The following is a 17,871-nucleotide window of genomic DNA, read 5'->3' as shown; positions in this document are numbered from 1 at the left end:
GGTTGCAAAGAACTCCTTTAATACAGGCAGATCGCAGATGGCGCTGCTTTCCAAAAACTTCTTCAGTCCAGAGGCTTCAAGCATGGTGAAGACCTCAGTGATTCCTGCGTTGTTTGCCTCAATAACGGAATCAAAGTTGATTGCAAGGCAAGTCTTCTGGATCGACATGATATCTGTAGATAAGAACTCGAGCAGAGAGTAAGCAAAAGCTTGATAGTAATACGATAGAACTTTTAATGCAATATGAAAGCTTTAGCAATGGTGAAAGGTTGATATACAAGTGTAAAGAAGTATATATAGGAACCTATGGGCCATAGGGTGACGTCATGAAAAGTATTTTTGAAATTGAAAAAGTTTTGAAGAGTATAATCACCGCGCCCAATTAATGTCATCTGGTTCAAAGCACAAAGCTGCTAGTACGAAGCCTGTCAGAAACTAGTTAAAGGCGGATGATATGCCAACATTTATGGCAATATAACAGCTAAGCTATTAACGTCATACTAGCAATCATTCCCCCTAAAAACATGCATACTAACTTAGATCTACTAAGCCAAGAATATTTCGAAAATATGAAAACTTAGCGTCCGGTAGAGGCTTGGTGAATATGTCTGCTGCTTGCTGATCGGTAGAGATGTATTCCAGCCTGATTTCCTTCTTTAAGACATGATCTCGGATAAAGTGATGCCTGACATCAATGTGCTTTGTCCTAGAGTGCATCACTGGATTGTGAGTGATGACTATGACACTTGTATTGTCACAGTAGATTGGAGCTTCACTCGGCCGGATTCCATAATCGTTAAGCTGTTGTTGAATCCAAAGTATTTGAGCACAACAGCTGTCAGCAGCAAGGTATTCTGCTTCGGCGATCGAGGTAGCAATTGATGTCTGCTTCTTACTTGAACACGAAATTAGTCTATCTCCAAGGAATTGACATGTGCCACTTGTACTTTTGCGATCAATTCTACAACCTGCATAATCTGCATCTGAATAGCCAATAAGATTAAGATTTGAATCTTTGGGATACCAAAGACCCACATTAGTAGTTCCTTTAATATATTTAATTATTCGTTTGGCGGCAATGAAATGAGATTGCTTAGGTGCTGCTTGAAATCTAGCACATAAACAAACTGAATACATGATATCCGGTCGACTGGCAGTCAAATAAAGCAATGAGCCAATAAGGCCTCGATACATGGTTACCTCGACCGGGATCCCCCCTTCATCTTTATCAAGCTTGATTGATGTACTCATGGGGGTAGATACAGTTGAGCACTGTTCCATTCCAAACTGCTTTACCAATTCCTTGGCATACTTGGATTGATTGATAAATATTCCAGTTTCAAGTTGCTTCACTTGAAGTCCAAGAAAGAAGTTTAGCTCGCCCATCATGCTCATTTCAAATTTCTCCTGCATCATCTTAGAGAACTTTGAGCACAACTTGGGGTTAGTTGACCCAAATATAATGTCATCAACATAAATTTGTACTAGTAACACATGATCATCTTTTACAAATTTTAACAAGGTATTATCGACCGTTCCAATTTGGAAATCATGTTGCAGTAAAAATTTTAGTAATGTATCATACCATGCACGCGGTGCTTGTTTTAATCCATTGAGGGCTTTGTCAAGTTTATAGATATATTGAGGATGAGTAGGATTGACAAAACCTGGTGGTTGTTCAACGTACACCTCTTCTTGAAGTAGACCATTGAGGAATGCAGACTTGACATCCATTTGATAAACTTTAAAGTCCTTGAAAGCTGCATAGGCAAGAAAGATGCGGATTGCTTCTAGTCTTGCAACTGGCGCGAAGGATTCCTCAAAGTCTATGCCTTCTTCTTGTCTGAATCCTTGGGCAACAAGTCGAGCTTTGTTACGCACAACAGTGCCATGTTCATCGAGCTTGTTACGAAACACCCATCTAGTTCCAATCACATTTTGATTTTCCGGTCGAGGAACTAGATGCCAAACATTGTTGCGGGTGAATTGATTCAACTCTTCTTGCATAGCTTCAATCCAACTGGCATCTGATAGAGCTTCATCTATCTTCTTGGGCTCTACCTGAGATATGAAAGCTGCATGCAAGAATTCATTAATCATTTGACCACGTGTTTTTCGAGGAGCAGAAGGGTCACCTATGACCAACCCAAGTGGATGATCTTTGTTCCACCTAAAATAATTCCCTACAGGGTTGTCATCAATTGGTTGACGAACGTCCTCGTTTACTGGATCATCATAGGCAGGAGGATCGTTATCAACCGGTGGATCCTCTTCTGGCCTTGTTTGATCATACACGGTAGAGGGAACTGGATCATCCTTCTTTGGAGGATATGGATCACTGTCACTCTCTTCCTGTAGATTTGTGTTTTCCAGTCTATGACTCAGATCATTTATGCTCCCTTGAGTTTGTTCTGTACAAAGAGTAGATTCATCAAAAACAACATGAATGGTTTCCTCGACCGTTAGTGATCTTTGATTGAACACTCGATAAGCTCTGCTAACGGCTGAGTAACCAATAAAAGTTCCTTCGTCTGCTTTGGCATCGAAAGCTGTCAAATGATTTTTGCCATTGTTGTGGATAAAGCATTTGCACCCAAAAATTTTGAAGTATGAAATATCAGGTTTTGTGTCATTCCAGATCTCATATGGAGTTTTGTTAAATCGTTTATTAATCATAGATCTGTTTTGAGTATAGCAAGCTGTGTTAACTGCTTCTGCCCAAAGTCTTTGAGAAACATTTGAATCAGCAATCATAGTTCTGGCTGCTTCTTTTAAAGTACGGTTCCTTCTTTCAGCCACCCCATTTTACTGTGGGGATCTAGCAGCTGACAACTCATGCTTGATTCCCTGATCATCTAGATAAGTCATAAGAGTGGTGTTTAAAAATTCAGTCCCTCTATCACTCCTGATTCTATCTATCACAGTAGATTGTTCATTTTGCAAGCGTTTAAAAAGCTTAATCAGGTGCGGTGCAGTTTGATCTTTTGAAGAGAGAAAGATGACCCAAGTAAATCGAGAAAAGTCATCTAAAACAACAAGAGCATATCTCATTCCCCCTATGCTTCTTACTGGTATAGGACCAAATAGGTCCATGTGGAGTAAATCTAAACATTTGGAAGAAGACAAACACCCTTTATTTTTAAAGGTTGCTCTCACCTGCTTTCCTAGTTGACAAGCAGGACAAACTTTGTCTTTATAAAATCTCCTTCAGGCAGACCAGAAACCAAATCATGCTTCCTCAAGTTAGAAATGGACTTAAAATTTAGATGATTTAACCGCTTATGCCACAACGAATGTTTATCATGATGAGCAGTAAGACAAGTAGGTGAAGAAATATGTGAGCAGGACCAGTTTACCTTGTAGGTGTTTAGGTCTCTTACACCGGTCATAAGAGTCTCACCTTTGTCATTTTTTATGAGGCAAGTGTGTTTGTGAAACTCGACCGAATGATCATTGTCACATAGTTGACTAATACTTATCAAATTATAGCACAGTTTGTCAACAAGCAACACATCTTTAATAATGATGTTACCATGGATAATCTTACCCTTACCCACGGTTTTACCTTTGGAGTTGTCTCCAAAGCTGATCTTTGGTCCTTTGCACAACACCACTTCTGTTAGAAGTTCTGGATTCCCTGTCATGTGTCGTGAGCAACCACTATCTAAGTACCAGGTAGTGTCCTTGATAGAAGTGGTCTTCTCGCCCGTTTGGACTTTTAGTACCTGCAAAAAGTGAAGAACTTTTGGTACCCATATCTAGTAGGGTTCAGGTCGGATTAGCCCTTTCGGAACCCACACCTGGAACACCCTTACAGGTTTGCCCGTGTGTGTGTCCAGAAATCTGTGCGGTTGATAAGCAGTAATTGTGTGTGCTTGTGAGGTTGCTGTGTGCTGTTTGCCTTTTTGATCTTTATCAGTTAGCCTATACCTCTTTTGAACTGGCCTGCAATTAAAGTACTGGTAAGGCTTCTCCTTTGACCATCTTCTCTTAGAGTAGTTAGACTCATTCCATGGCCTTTTGAAATTAGATTGGTTTCCCTTTCTTCTTTCATTAGGTTTTGGTTTAATCCAAGTTCCTCTTTGATTAGAGATCTGGGGATCCACATATCCCAGCCCTCTATGCTTAGAGCTTCGTTCGTTAGATACTTTCTGATTTTTGTCAAAGCTGCACTCATCGTGTTCATATATCGTGCTGGACCTGACAAATCTTATTTTGTTAAGATTGCCTTTGTCCAGGCTTGACTGAATACAGGATTCCATAGACTGTTCATTTGTTCCAAACCCTAGACCGGTTTTATCATGTGCCGGTCTTTGGATTTCTTGAATCTTGTCAATGGTTACAGAAGATTTATTCCAAGCCTTAATTGTTTCAAGTAGTTTTTTGTTCTCAGTCAAGGTTGCTTGGAACACTCTTTTCAAGGTGTCATTCTCAGTAGTTAGCAGACTTAGCTTGACCTTAAGACCATCAAGCTCTTTTCGCTGCATGCAGCTTGATTCGCTTGACTTATCTTTTAGGTCAGCTCTTTCTGCCTTTACTTCCTCGAATTCCTTGGATAGTGCTTTGTATTCATTAGCCATTTCGTGTAAAGCAGTAACTAGATCACTGTGAGTAAATTCAGGTGAGCCAAAGTCAAATACCTCCTCAGCTTCTTCCTCGATGTCAGCCATAAGATATTCCACCTTTTCATCATCGCTGTCATCTGAAGAGCTTCCGGTATTGGGGTTGTCAGAGTCAGACTCAGCCCACTTGATTTTTCTTTCGTCTGCTATTAGAACCCTTTGGTCTCTTCCTTTTCTAAACGTCCTCTTGTCCTCCTTGCCCCTTCTTCTTCCGGAGAATTGCTTCTGATCATTGCTCTTAGGCTTGGTGCAATCTGCAATGAAGTGGCCTGGCTTGCCACAGTTAAAACAAGTAGGACCATCGTCTGTATGGTCCGATTTATGATAATTTTTAAATTTAGAATTGTTTTTACGCATAAATCTACCAAATTTCTTGACAAAGAGTGTCATGGCTTCGTTGCTGATTTGCTCAGCTGATCTCTTTGGAGCTTCCTCGACCGGTGGACGTATCACCGTTGAGGTTAAGGCCTTGGTTGGTTGAGAGGTAGATGGTTCATCTTCTGTCCTCATGTTGAGCTCGAACTCGTAGTCTTTGAGATCTGCAAAGAGATCATGCAGTTCAACCTTGCTTAAGTCTTTTGACCCCCTCATGGCCACTGTCTTGATCTCCCATTCTTTGGGCAAGGCTCTCATAACCTTCACAGCAATTTCACGGTTAGTATAAGTTTTTCCTAAAGCAATAAGATCACAAATGATACTACTGAATCGTTCATCAAATTCAGCCATGGTTTCCCCTGGCTTCATTTTGGCATTGTCATATTTTTGAATGGCCATGGTGAGCTTGTTTTCCTTAGTCTGGTCATTTCCTTCACACAGCTGAGTGAGCTTCTCCCAAATCTCCTTTGCTGTGGAGCATGACTTGATTTTGCTGAACATGTTCTTGTCCAGTGTTTTGTATAGGATGTCCCGGGTCACATTGTCAAGATTGACCTTCTTTTTGTCCTCAGTAGTCCACTCAGCTCTTGGTTTCTCAATCATTTGTCCTGCACCATCGGTTAGAGCTGGGTTGACCTTCATGATTTTGATAGGACCGTCTGTTATGACATATAGCATGTCATCGTCCTGTGCTGTAAGATGTGCCTGCATGCGAATTTTCCAGTCATCATAATCTTCTTTAGAAAACATAGGAATTTTGTTGAAAGAAGTCATGATTTTAAAACTTTAGATCAGCAGTTGAGAAAGGAACCCGCTCTGATACCACTTGTTGGGATCGGTTCAGAGGGTAGAGGGGGGGTGAATACACTCTGAAACTTTTCTTGTATCTTTTCAAAGTGATCAAGTGAAGTTTAGTTCACTTAATCTGTTTTCTCAAATTCTAAAACGGTTTGAACAACTTAAGTAGTGCGGAAATAGTTCAGAGGTTTTAGTGATGCAATGTTTATAACACAATGTATGAGCAATATGTAAGATAAATAGCCGTAAAGACTAAGGCACGATTTATGGAAGTTCGAAGGCTTAATCCTTCTACGTCTCCCCTTCTTCCACTTATGAAGGAATTCACTAGAAGACTTTGGTTATTACAACGTCTTGCAATACACCCACTTCAGACTTAGGACTTATCCAATGCCAAATCCGATACTCCTAGATTTGCACAGATAAGATTCTCAGTTCTTATCAGACTGGTGGAAGCTTTCAGAGTAGCTTCAAGTCTCTTCAATAATGAGTATGGTCCTGTTGAGCTTCTCAAACTGCAGAGCGGTCGAGAGGCTTGAAAACCCTAGGATGATCCTTGAAGATCAGATATGTAAACTATAGGCGAGGGTTTATTTGAGCAGCAAGTGAATGATCTTGTAAGTGTGCTCAAGTATTGCTTCAGTATATCAGATGAGGACTTCTTGATAGTATTCAAGTGATTGAGATTTTTCGAGTTGCTTGTCTCCTCTTCTTGAGCAATCTTCCCTTTATATAGGTCAATCATCAACGTCTTTATTTTGAACGTTCTGGTGCTGCATTGAATGCACATTTAATGCTTCATAAATGCATTGATGATTCTGCATGAAGATCGTACACTTCTTTAAATGCAGACAACTTCAAGAGTCCAAAACTGGTATAAACGGTCGAATGCTTTATCTGTAGCCATTCTGTGTTTTTGCCATTTTAGTGCAACATGTTGTCTCGATGCAAGAGTTAATCAGATCTTCTGATACTCCGGTTCTGCTTTTAATAAAAGATCTTGCAAAGAACGTCTTGTCACAAGTACTTGTCTTGAGATATCTTGATAAGCAGTTGGCATTCTACCGGTAGATAGATTATCCTCTGCTGGTTTGAATAACCAGTCGATAGGCTTGTGACTGCAATCGGTCGAGAGACAAAGGCGGTTGACAAGCTTCTTGTGACTATTACCGGTCGAGAGACAAAGGCGGTTGACAAGCTTTAGATGGTTGCGGTAGGAGTTGTAGTAGATTCCTGAAATACAAAGATCGGCAGCACATACCTATACAATGAGTTGTTGTTTGTTATCACCAAAATGTCGGATTCAACATGTTGTTTTCAAAGTGTACGCTTGAAAACAACCTTGAATACCTTGGATGTTTTTCAACTTAACAATCGAACGCTCGAATACTGTATTTGCACTATACCAATATCCAGGGACGGATCTAGGAATTTTATCGAGTGAGGGCAAAAATTCAAAAGAGAACACACGTACACATATGTATATATACATGCATATATGTAATCTTCGATAAAAAATAAAATATAATAAATAAATATAAATAATATTTTTAATTTTAAATCTAACTAACAATATGTCTCTTACAACTTGCAATTTTTCAAAAATAATTAGTACTAATTATATCCTACATGGTACAAAATATAATATTTTTAATATAAGTAATTACACTTTCATTCAAATATTCATCTTATGTTCGATTGATTGATGAAAAATTTTGTTTGGAGTAACAACAAAGATGAATTAAATTAACGATGAAGAAAAAAATTATTGTCACTCTTCAAACCTGGGTTGTTAGTTAATGATATAATGTTTTAAATAATATTTTAATATTCTATTAATAATAATTTATGTTGACCATTTTTAAAAAACTAAGGGCATATTCACACAAAAATTTAAGGAACATACAAGAAATGCGGACCCAAGTTCAAGTCCACCCGGGCTTTAGCCCGAAAACCCGGGTCGGCTCGAAATTTTTTAAAATTTTGTATATAAAAATTTTGAATAATTTTGGTTTAATTTTGTGGTAGTCCGGGTAGTTCAATTCAAAATATTAAAGGATGCGGAAGTTTAGAATTTGAGCCTGGGCAGACTACAAATCCTGGGTCCGTCATTGCTTGCCTCTACATGGAGCCGCCCATGCCAATATCCAAATCACAAATATTTTGATGAAAAATATTTTCTTCTAAAAAAGACGAAGAACCAGTGTGCAAAATGTGACACCCGGAGCCAAAAAGTCCTAGGGCGGTACATGATCCGCAATATGGGTGGTTAATATCTGAAAGATGGAAACCCCACCAAAGAATGGGCGACGGGTGACATGAATGAACCGATCCCACACCGGATTGAGAGGTACAAAAGATTTGATATGTACAACTCATATCAAGAAGGTGCATTTTCTTGATATGAATAGTACATATGAAATCTTTTAAGCCCTCCTCAACCATGTAGTCTTATACCTACACAGTCTCAGAATCCCTCTCATTTCGGCACGGGATCGGTTCATTCATGTCTCCCTCCGCCTAGAAGCCTACCAGGAGCCGCTTATTGTCCGTGCAACCTCTTGGCACCGGCGATCACTCCCTGCCTCTTCAGCCCCGGGCGTTACATACCCACCAGCTTCCGCTTGGTTCGTCCCTGAACCATACTGTACTAAGAGAGGTCGGCTTTGATACCATTACATGGTCCGCAATATGGGTGGTTAATACCTGAAAGATGAAAACCCCACCAAAGAATGGGCAACGGATGACATGAATGAACCGATCCCACACCGAAATAAGAGGTACAAAAGATTTGATATGTACAACTCATATCAAGAAGGTGCATCTTTTTTTCGAAAGCTCATCACATAAGAACTCCAAAGTTAAGCATGCTTGACTTGGGGCAATTATAGGATGGGTGACTCCCTGGGAAGTTTTCCAGGGTGCGTGTGAGTGAGGACATAAGCACGCTGAAAAGACCCGTCTTGATACAGTGGGGCGTTACACAAAATTTTCTCACACTCGAATTTTTTGATTGATTATGTTCGGATGTGTTGGAATGATGATTCATGCAGTATTTATAACGAGCGAATCTTTTTTTATGATAGGAACACTTCTTTCTGATGATATACATTCGTCTGAATCACTGAATCATTAGAAACCACTAAAATCTCAAAGATATGCCATGAACAAACGTCTCTATTTGTTACAGACCCAAAGGAACTTTACATTATAGTACACCGAGTTTCTGGATCCTTAATCCTTTAGTCAAGTTTTGCTCCCATTCTGGTTCCTTGATTCCTTTTGGTTCTTTCGAATACCATTTATCATTTCCAATATGAAATCTTCTATTTTTATGGAAATCACCAACGATTGATTATATTTATATCCTGTTTCTTTTTTGCACAACTTCAAAATTTATAAAAAAAATGCTTAAAATTTTTTATACCTTCGAATTTTTCCTTCTCCTTTTTTATTTTTGGGCGGGGGGAATAATATAGTGATTTCACCGTGGACTGTTTTTTTCAAATGTGGGGCGCATTTTTAACGAATAAGCCTTCGAGGGTCCAGTCCAGTCTTCTCCCCCAACATTTGGGTAACTATAGGCCCAATGATAAAAACCCAAAACATGCACACACAACATTCTGGTTGCCTTTTTTCTTTTTTCTTTCTTTTGGTTTAATAAATGTTTCCTATTTAGTTTGATTTATAATTTTATATTATCAAACAGGGTCATATTATAATCATCACACTTTATAAGAGTAATTTTGGTACTAAAAAAAGAAAGATGTACCATGACACCAAGTTATTTGCCTAATATGAACTAGTATAAAAACAACAATACTATTATTTTTTTAATAAAATAAATCAATTAATAAATGCCAGGAAAGTTTAAAGTTTATGATATATATCTTGAAGCCACCAAATCCATCGCCGCCTTCCTCACATTATTACACCACAAAATAGAACTTCCCATTTCAAAGCTCACACAAAAACACTAAATTAAAATTAGGGTGAACTTAAACTTAATTTAATAAATTATATAATATTATAAGAAAACATAATATATTTTATTTATAATATATTTTGAAACTCATTTGAAAATTTCATTAATTTAGAATAATACAAAAATAAATAGGATTCAAAATTTTTATTTTTTTTCAACCACTACAATTTATTTTAATGCAACAACAAATAGTTTCATTATTCAAGTAATATATTTTTCTCTCAAATCATAAAAAAATATCACCTTTTAATACATTCATATCACACAACTATTATAATTTTAAAAATTAATCTGAAACAAAAAAGATATTTAATTTAGTATGTATTTAATATTTGAGAAGCCAAAGTCATATATTGAATTTTATAAAAAAAAATTTAAACAATAAGCATATACAAAATTTAAAATTTTCTATACTATTAATTATTTTTGAAATTATATATAAATATCTCATCAAAAAAGAAAATTATATATATATATATATATATATATATATATATATATATATAATACCCAAAAAAAAGGGCTATGCTAACATAAATTCGCGCATGCTGTGAAATGAGACAAGTCGACCAAAATCATTACAATTAAAAAGTGACATTTTTGATATAAAATCAATGTTTTTTTTTCAATACAAAATCTTTTTTTAAACTCGCAAAAACATAAAAAAATATTTCTTTAAAAAAAAAACACATACACACACAATAAAAATGTAACAACTAACAAGCATTGCTTGTTTGTTTGTTTGTTTTTTTTATATATATTTGAAAATTCATTTCTTTTTTTAAATAAATTATGCGTTAATTAAGAAGATATGGGGTAATAAATTCATTTATTCAATTCTTAATTAATGTAATTAATGAGGTATCCATCCGAGGATCAAATCCTAAATTCTGCTTAAACGACGTCGTGTCGGGCCTCCATCTTCCATAAAGAATAAAACCAGTCATTTCTTTAGATCTGAGTCAAAAGCCACTCCAATTTACAGTCAACATCACTCGTTAAACCTTGATTCCATGGCTTCTCGTCCAGTTTTCCTACTCGCACTCGCCTCCCTCCTCCTCTTCTCCCTCCTCTCCGCCCACGTTCTCTCCGCCTCCGCCTCGTCCTCCGATGACGTTGACGACGACGAAGACCTGAGCTTTCTAGAAGAACCTGAAACCGAGGCTGTTTCCGACCACAATTATTCGGAAGCAGAATTCTCGGATAATGAGGGGGATGAATTCGAAAACTACGATGATTTCGATCCGTCGGGCTTCGATCACGGCGAGGTGGAGGATGATTTGGCCAATTTCGATGAGAAGGACGTTTTCGTTTTGACGGATGGTAATTTCACTGACTTTGTCGAGGACAATAAATACGTGATGGTGGAGTTTTACGCGCCTTGGTGTGGGCATTGCAAGGCCATGGCGCCGGAGTATGCGGCGGCCGCTACAGAGCTGAAAGCGACGAATGTGAAGCTTGCGAAGGTGGATGCTACTCTTGAGAACGAGTTAGCTGAGAAGTATGAAGTGCAGGGGTTTCCGACTGTGTACTTCTTTGTTGACGGGGAGCATAAACCTTACTCAGGGCAGCGTTCCAAGTGAGTTTCGGTCTCCCGTTTTTTCCTTTATATGCTTTTGGGCATTTCTAATATTTTACGATAGAATGAGAAACACAAATTTCTGAAATTTAGCCATTTTGATTTCCTGCTTGTTTGCTGATTTTGTTTCCTCCAAAGTTTAGAAAGTTCATATGTTTTGTGAGATTCGGTAGTGTTAAATTAACCGATCGTTAGAAATCTGTTTTTCATATTTGCAGCATCAATCTGTTCTTTCCTTTTCGCTCTAAACTAAAAGTTTTTCCGCCCATAAGCTAAGATGCCTGTAGTAAATGTCAAAAAATGTCTTTTGAGTAATTGTAATTGATTTGAAATTGATGTTTCTGTTTTCATTATGCTATAAAACTCTGGCCTGAAGATTGATTGTTTTCCTTTTATACGAGACTGTGTGAATGAGCGGAAGTCATATATTTAAGGTAGCATGTCCGGGTAACATCATTTTAAAATTGTGTTTCCATTACGATCAGATAGCTCCTAGTCCAGCCCTGTTGTGCGGCTGCAACACTGATAGTATATTTGATTATGTGTCTCTTGTTATTATTCATATCTCGTATGCAAAGTAGTGCTATTCTCGCAAAGCATAAAAAGGAAAAAGGTATATCAACCACCTTACTGTTTACTTGATGATAGCACCACCCTGGAAATATAATTGATACAAAGTTTGTGGTGGTAATTCATGTGCATAATGTGGAGTGATAAGTTGAGAAGAAAATTAACTTCCATGTAGGGAAGCCATTGTGACTTGGATCAAGAAAAAAACAGGACCTGGTATATCCAATATAACAACAACAGAGGAAGCAGAGCGCATACTAACATCCGAGAATAAGGTCGTGTTGGGCTTCCTTGACTCGTTGGTGGTAAGTAACTCTTGCTTTGACCGTATTTTTTTATGATGGTGTGCCAGATTTTACTTGATAATCACCATCATATTACACCTATCATAATTAGACCCCACCCCTGGGTAGTACCCTTCGCAATGGATATTTTTTTTGCCACATGGGCCGTATCAACATGTGGCAAAAATCTGTCCATCGATGTTTAGCAGGTGGGTGACGTCTAACCTTCCCACATCTGCATTCATGTTTTTAAGTGTTGGGTACTAGAAGAATGCCTTTGATATATTTAGCATTTTTTTGACTTTACAATTTTCTTATTCCTTTCTACGCCTCTCTTTGGAATTGGCTCCGCTTCATCTTTTTAATTTCATTTGATAATAAAAAATATCATTTTTCTACTTATTTTTCATCCCACAATTACAGGGTTCAGAAAATCAAGAGCTTGCTGCTGCGTCAAAACTTGATGATGATGTGAATTTTTATCAAACTTCAAATCTCAATGTGGCAAAGATGTTTCACTTGGAAGCAGATGTTAAACGCCCTGCTCTAGTCTTGCTGAAAAATGAGGCTGAGAAAGTGACCCATTTTGGTTAGTCCTAAACGCATGCCAATGGATGTCGTCTATTTGTAGTATCTTGCCGAAAATTCACCTCTTGTTTTTAATGCAGATGGTCAGTTCCAAAAGTCAGCCATAGCTGAATTTGTTTCTGCCAACAAGCTTCCATTAGTGACCATTTTTAGCAGAGAAAGTGCATCACTGATATTCGAGAGCAAAACTAAAAAGCAGGCGAGTCTTTTTGTTCTAATTCCGCACCTCCCTTCCCTTGCCAAAATGTGCCATTGAAATCTACAGATAACTTATGTTATGCAGGACTTTGTATCTTCACGGTCATAACATTGAACTCCTTTTGCCTCTCATTTCAGCTTCTGCTTTTTTCCTCATCCAAGGACTCAAAAAAAGTTATTCCAATATTTGAAGAAGCCGCCAAACTTTTCAAGGGAAAGGTACTGGAACAGCAAGAGAGTAATTATTTAGCATTTTTGCATTGTAGATAAAGATGTTCATTTTAAGTTTAAACCAACTGTTTAGTTATTTCAAGTTATTGATTCAGAAGGGGCCAACCTGAAATTGGCAATCTTTGTGCTAGTTGGATTGTCACTGGTTTTGGCCACACACTCGCTCTCTGCCAATTAAACAATCATTTTTTAACTCAAGCCATAAACGTTTATTATTTTGACTTTGAACCATGCAATGGTATGTAAAGGTTGAAGTTTTTGTTGTGGAAAAATTCCCGGCACAATGTTCCAGTGACATTCATTTTCAAGTAAATGACAACTTTATAATCCATTCTTCAAAATTTACGCAGATTATATTTGTATCTGTGGAAGTTGACAATGAAGAAACTGGGAAGCCTGTAGCCAATTATTTTGGAGTCACGGGAGACTCACCGAAAGTAAACTTCTCAATATTATTCATCAAGTTACCTTTGTTTCTGTACACATTTTCCTTTGCTCTGAATATCATAATCCGAGGACAGTCAAATTTCAAGATTGTGAGAACTCTTGCAGGTATTAGGATACACAGTTGATGATGCTAGGAAATATATACTGGATGAGGAATTTACATTTGAGAATATTAAGGTGAAGTATCACTTAAAATTTCTCATTTTGGTTCATTGCTTTTGCATTTATTGCTTTATGTGGATTTGTTTGTTATTTTGCTTGTGCATTGATTTGAGTCCTGAAAACCTGTTTTCGTGGCCTAAAATTTTTACTGAGATTATCGTCCTTATTTCATTAGGCATTTGGGCAGTCATTCTTTGAAGACAAGGTGAAGCCATTCTTCAAATCAGATCCTATTCCTGAGAATGTGAGTTCTAAATAATTTTTTTGCCCCATGCAATCTGTCATTTCGGTCGTCTGATCAATCTTTTCGGTGACCTTGCGTTTTATAGAATGACGGCGATGTGAAAATAGTTGTTGGGAATAATTTCGATGATATTGTTTTGGACGAATCCAAAGATGTTCTTCTTGAGGTACTGTCGTATTAATCTATACTTCATTTGATATCTACTTTTTATTTCTGGGTGAATTTCTAATCTAGGAGCATATGTTCATTCAGATATATGCGCCATGGTGTGGCCATTGCCAAGCTCTTGAACCAACATACAACAAGCTGGCCAAGCACTTGCACGGTGTAGAATCACTTGTTGTAGCCAAAATGGATGGAACCACGAATGAACATCACAAAGCTAAGGTAGTATAGCATTCCAAATCTTGAATCTAGAAGAGACTATGGTAGTAGTGCTTGATATGCCTTATTCGTTGATCCTTCTGCATTCTAAATTCTAATCCAATTTGTGTATTATCCCCTAAAAGAGACTCAGGTAGCATAACATTTCACCCCGTGCATGTATGCAAACGAGATTACGAGACACTTGATCTTGAAATATCTATAATCATAGGCATGCATGTAATATTGAATGTACATTTGGCTTATTGAATGTAATATTGTCGTGGGGAAAAAAGATCAGGAGCAATAGTTTCGGCCTGTTGAAAATATTATTGATGCTGAAGAGCTGTCTACTTTTTGTAGTCTGATGGATTCCCCACAATTCTCTTCTTCCCAGCTGGAAAGAAAAGCCTTGATCCTGTAAGTTTCCATAAACTTGGATATCTGATTTTTAAAATTTTGTCCCATGTTCACCTCATCACGGTTTTGAGCATGTTCGCGCATTTAACAGATACCCGTTGAAACGGAACGTACAGTTGTGGCATTATACAAATTTCTCAAGAAACATGCATCTATCCCTTTTAAACTCCAGAAACCAATATCTTCTCCAGCATCGAATGATTCTAATGCTAAAGAAGACATCAAGAACCCTACGACCGACGTAAAGGATGAGCTATGAAAACTTGCATCACGAAACCCTCTGGACGAAACAGTCAGGCACCGTTGATACTTATACGAGGTAATGAGACAAATAGCGGATAGATTAAGTTAATCCATTTTATTACGGTTTTTCGTTTTGGGTTTTGTCAAGTGTCAAGTTTTGATACATAATACATGCATACATATATATATGTACTATATATGTATGTATATATAAATCCCTTCTCTCCACCGACATCTCTAACCTTATTTGGCTGCCTCCTCGCCACGGCCACCTCTTGCTTGCTCTGTTTTATCTCATCAGGTTAGAAAATTGTCAAATTAAGTTGGATCTGAGGTTGGAATTCAGTCTTCAGAGTAAAATAATGATTGTATTTGACAGTAAATTATTTGAACCTTTCTTGAAATAGCTTTCAACCGGAAAAAATTTAAGTGCTAAGCCTGAATTTACTTTAAAATACTATTTCTGGTTGGTTTTAAAGGTTTAATATAATATGTTTTTTTTTTCAATTCAACGTGATAAGGAAATTTTTTCCACCTTTTTAACTTTCAAATTTTAGAGTTTTAAAGATTTTCAGCATTGCTACAACTTCAGAAAATATTTCGCTATGGGCGAAAATTAGTGTAAGTTAGTCTACCAAAAACTCTATACATAATCTACCAACCATTTTTTTGGCCATTAGATAATTACTTTTGGAGTATTTCATTATTGGTTTGGTATCACCGTATCAGTTGAAAATTTCGTACCTCCAATGCATCGAATAATGGCGATGACTAATTAAACAAGTCAGTTCGTTCACATCTTTAATAGGGATAAATTTTCAATGGTAATTAGGGTTGCTATTTTAACTAAGGGTGGGGTCGGAATTCGTCCTATAATCTCCGTCTCAATAAGAACTGTGAAATCTTTTTTTGTGCCCGTCCGCTCTTTATCTCATATATGCGACATGTTAATTTTTTCTTATTGAAGGTTTGTTCATAAAAAAAATGTGTTTTTATTTTTTTTAAAAAAAACTTAAAAATACTAGTTAGAAATTTATATTTCAAAAAGACCAAATCTTCAATTAGGAATAAATAAGATTAAAATGTTCTGGATATAAATTACAAAATACATTCGGATATTGTAGGATAAGGAGAATATATTAATTTCCCTCATGTTGAGGTTTTGTTGAGAAAACTTAATTTTTTTCCCCCTGCTGTGGGTACTCTTAACATTTGTTTCATCTCCTCCAATTTCCAATTACGCTGAACTCGATCAGTATAAACTATCCAATGACGACATTTATGTTTAACAACAAATACCTTAATACTCAATGATTATTTCAAATGTTAACAATGTCGATAACATTTATAGTTCAATACAACTGTTCATAACAAAACATAATCGTTGAGAGGGAATTTGAAATTCATGAACATCAAGATTTTTGAAATCAACTATTTCATGTGTATATAGTCTAAAAAAATGTTGTTGCTGTTTAGATAGCCCCAAAATTTCATTATGAATCCGAAGTTCTCTAGTTTATATTTAATTAATACGATAATAATGAAACAATGCAGCAGCTAAATCCGAAGATAGGGTTGAATTATTATTACCTTCCAAACATGCCACATCGTAAATGCAATCCCGATCAGAAGTTCAAACTCGCAGCAGTACTTCCCGCATCAACAGTTGTACCAGGGGAACTCATCGGAAGATCTGCCCCAAGCCGCCCAACCTCAGATAGCTTACTAGTTTTTCGCCTTTTGGATCCTCTGCGCTTAACCGACAGAGTGTTGCAGCTGGTGGCGGTGGAGTTGGAGGTGGCAGAGGCTTCGCCGCCTTGGGTGAGGAGAGAGGTGACGTGGCATTCCTTCCAGTCGAGATGTTTGAGGTCGTCGATCACTTCCTCCAAACCCAGGCGAGCATCGCCCGATACGCCGTCGTTTAACAGCGTCGATCGCCGCAGGTCACTCAGCTCCATTGCGCTCAAAATATCAATCAAATTTCTCTGAAATCGACCGAATCGGAGTTCACGAGAAAAATAAGGAAAAGATCATAATTAAGGAAAATATCTGACGAATAGAACTTTATACTGTGGTTGAATTCTTCACATATATACCTTTTGAGTTTTGATTTTTCTGAAGCCGTGCATGCTGATGATCTGCAGTAAACACAATAAAATCAAGCCAATGGATCAAAACGGTGAAAAAATTGAAACGATAAATGATTTTCGAAACAAAAACAAAAGATATTGGGGGAAATCAACTAAAAACATGAGCAGCGGAAGGTGAATCTGACAAAAGACGTAACCTGTTGAAGTTGATTGACTGTGAGATGGAGAGCATCTCGGTTATCAAAGAAATCGAGGTAATCTTCCACAGACAGCAGCTTCGATTTCTTCGTCTCATTATTCACCATCATCGCTCCGAATCCATCGATTTCCATGGTTTCCTCGCTCTCTCTATATCTCCTCTGCGTGTGTGTGTGTGAGAGAGAGAGATCGCAATGTGTAGTGCGTGCTCGCTTGACTGTTGAAGGGGAAACTCGTTTTGGAGCCAAAATATAAACTTTTTTACTCATGCCATAGGTACAACAAATATTTATGCAATAATTCTTACAAAACAAAAAATCAGTAAAAGAATTTCATTTATGAAAATCTCGTAATAAATTCAACACAAAATCCTACGATAATTAATTAATTTAAATATCGATATACAATATATTTGTTTATTCTTATTATTATTATTATTATTATTATTATTATTATTATTATTATTTTTGTTCT

General features: G+C 37.2%; 2 protein-coding genes across 2 annotated transcripts; one reads left to right on the top strand and one right to left on the bottom strand.

Moving 5' to 3' along the window:
* Positions 1–10,713: 10,713 nt before the first annotated feature.
* Positions 10,714–15,506, top strand: LOC140880646 (protein disulfide isomerase-like 1-4). Its single transcript, XM_073285267.1, has 12 exons — positions 10,714–11,359; positions 12,105–12,234; positions 12,637–12,802; positions 12,882–13,000; positions 13,138–13,218; positions 13,581–13,667; positions 13,783–13,854; positions 14,015–14,083; positions 14,169–14,249; positions 14,336–14,470; positions 14,810–14,866; positions 14,958–15,506. The coding sequence occupies exons 1-12, from the start codon at positions 10,794–10,796 to the stop codon at positions 15,123–15,125; spliced, it is 1,731 nt and encodes a 576-aa protein (XP_073141368.1). The 5' UTR covers positions 10,714–10,793; the 3' UTR covers positions 15,126–15,506.
* Positions 15,507–16,415: 909 nt separating this feature from the next.
* Positions 16,416–17,627, bottom strand: LOC140880647 (uncharacterized). Its single transcript, XM_073285268.1, has 3 exons — positions 17,397–17,627; positions 17,206–17,247; positions 16,416–17,094 (listed from the first exon to the last, which is right to left on the bottom strand). Exons 1-3 carry the CDS (start codon positions 17,529–17,531, stop codon positions 16,735–16,737), a joined length of 537 nt encoding a protein of 178 aa, XP_073141369.1. The 5' UTR covers positions 17,532–17,627; the 3' UTR covers positions 16,416–16,734.
* Positions 17,628–17,871: the final 244 nt, after the last annotated feature.

The sequence above is a fragment of the Henckelia pumila genome, chromosome 2 (assembly GCF_033568475.1).
Source record: "Henckelia pumila isolate YLH828 chromosome 2, ASM3356847v2, whole genome shotgun sequence".
Lineage (NCBI taxonomy): Eukaryota > Viridiplantae > Streptophyta > Magnoliopsida > Lamiales > Gesneriaceae > Henckelia > Henckelia pumila.
Note: the sequence above shows the minus strand (reverse complement) of the source record. Positions and strands in the feature narration are given on the sequence as shown.

Excerpts from the sequence above, each read along its gene's own strand:
- LOC140880647 (XM_073285268.1), bottom strand. The coding sequence starts at position 17,531 with ATGGAAATCGATGGATTCGGAGCGATGATGGTGAATAATGAGACGAAG. Across the intron at positions 17,248-17,396 it reads CAGTCAATCAACTTCAACAG|ATCATCAGCATGCACGGCTT; the intron begins GTTACGTCTTTT and ends TGTTTACTGCAG. Across the intron at positions 17,095-17,205 it reads GAAAAATCAAAACTCAAAAG|AGAAATTTGATTGATATTTT; the intron begins GTATATATGTGA and ends GGTCGATTTCAG.
- LOC140880646 (XM_073285267.1), top strand. The coding sequence starts at position 10,794 with ATGGCTTCTCGTCCAGTTTTCCTACTCGCACTCGCCTCCCTCCTCCTC. Across the intron at positions 12,803-12,881 it reads TGAGAAAGTGACCCATTTTG|ATGGTCAGTTCCAAAAGTCA; the intron begins GTTAGTCCTAAA and ends TTTTTAATGCAG. Across the intron at positions 13,219-13,580 it reads CCAAACTTTTCAAGGGAAAG|ATTATATTTGTATCTGTGGA; the intron begins GTACTGGAACAG and ends AAATTTACGCAG.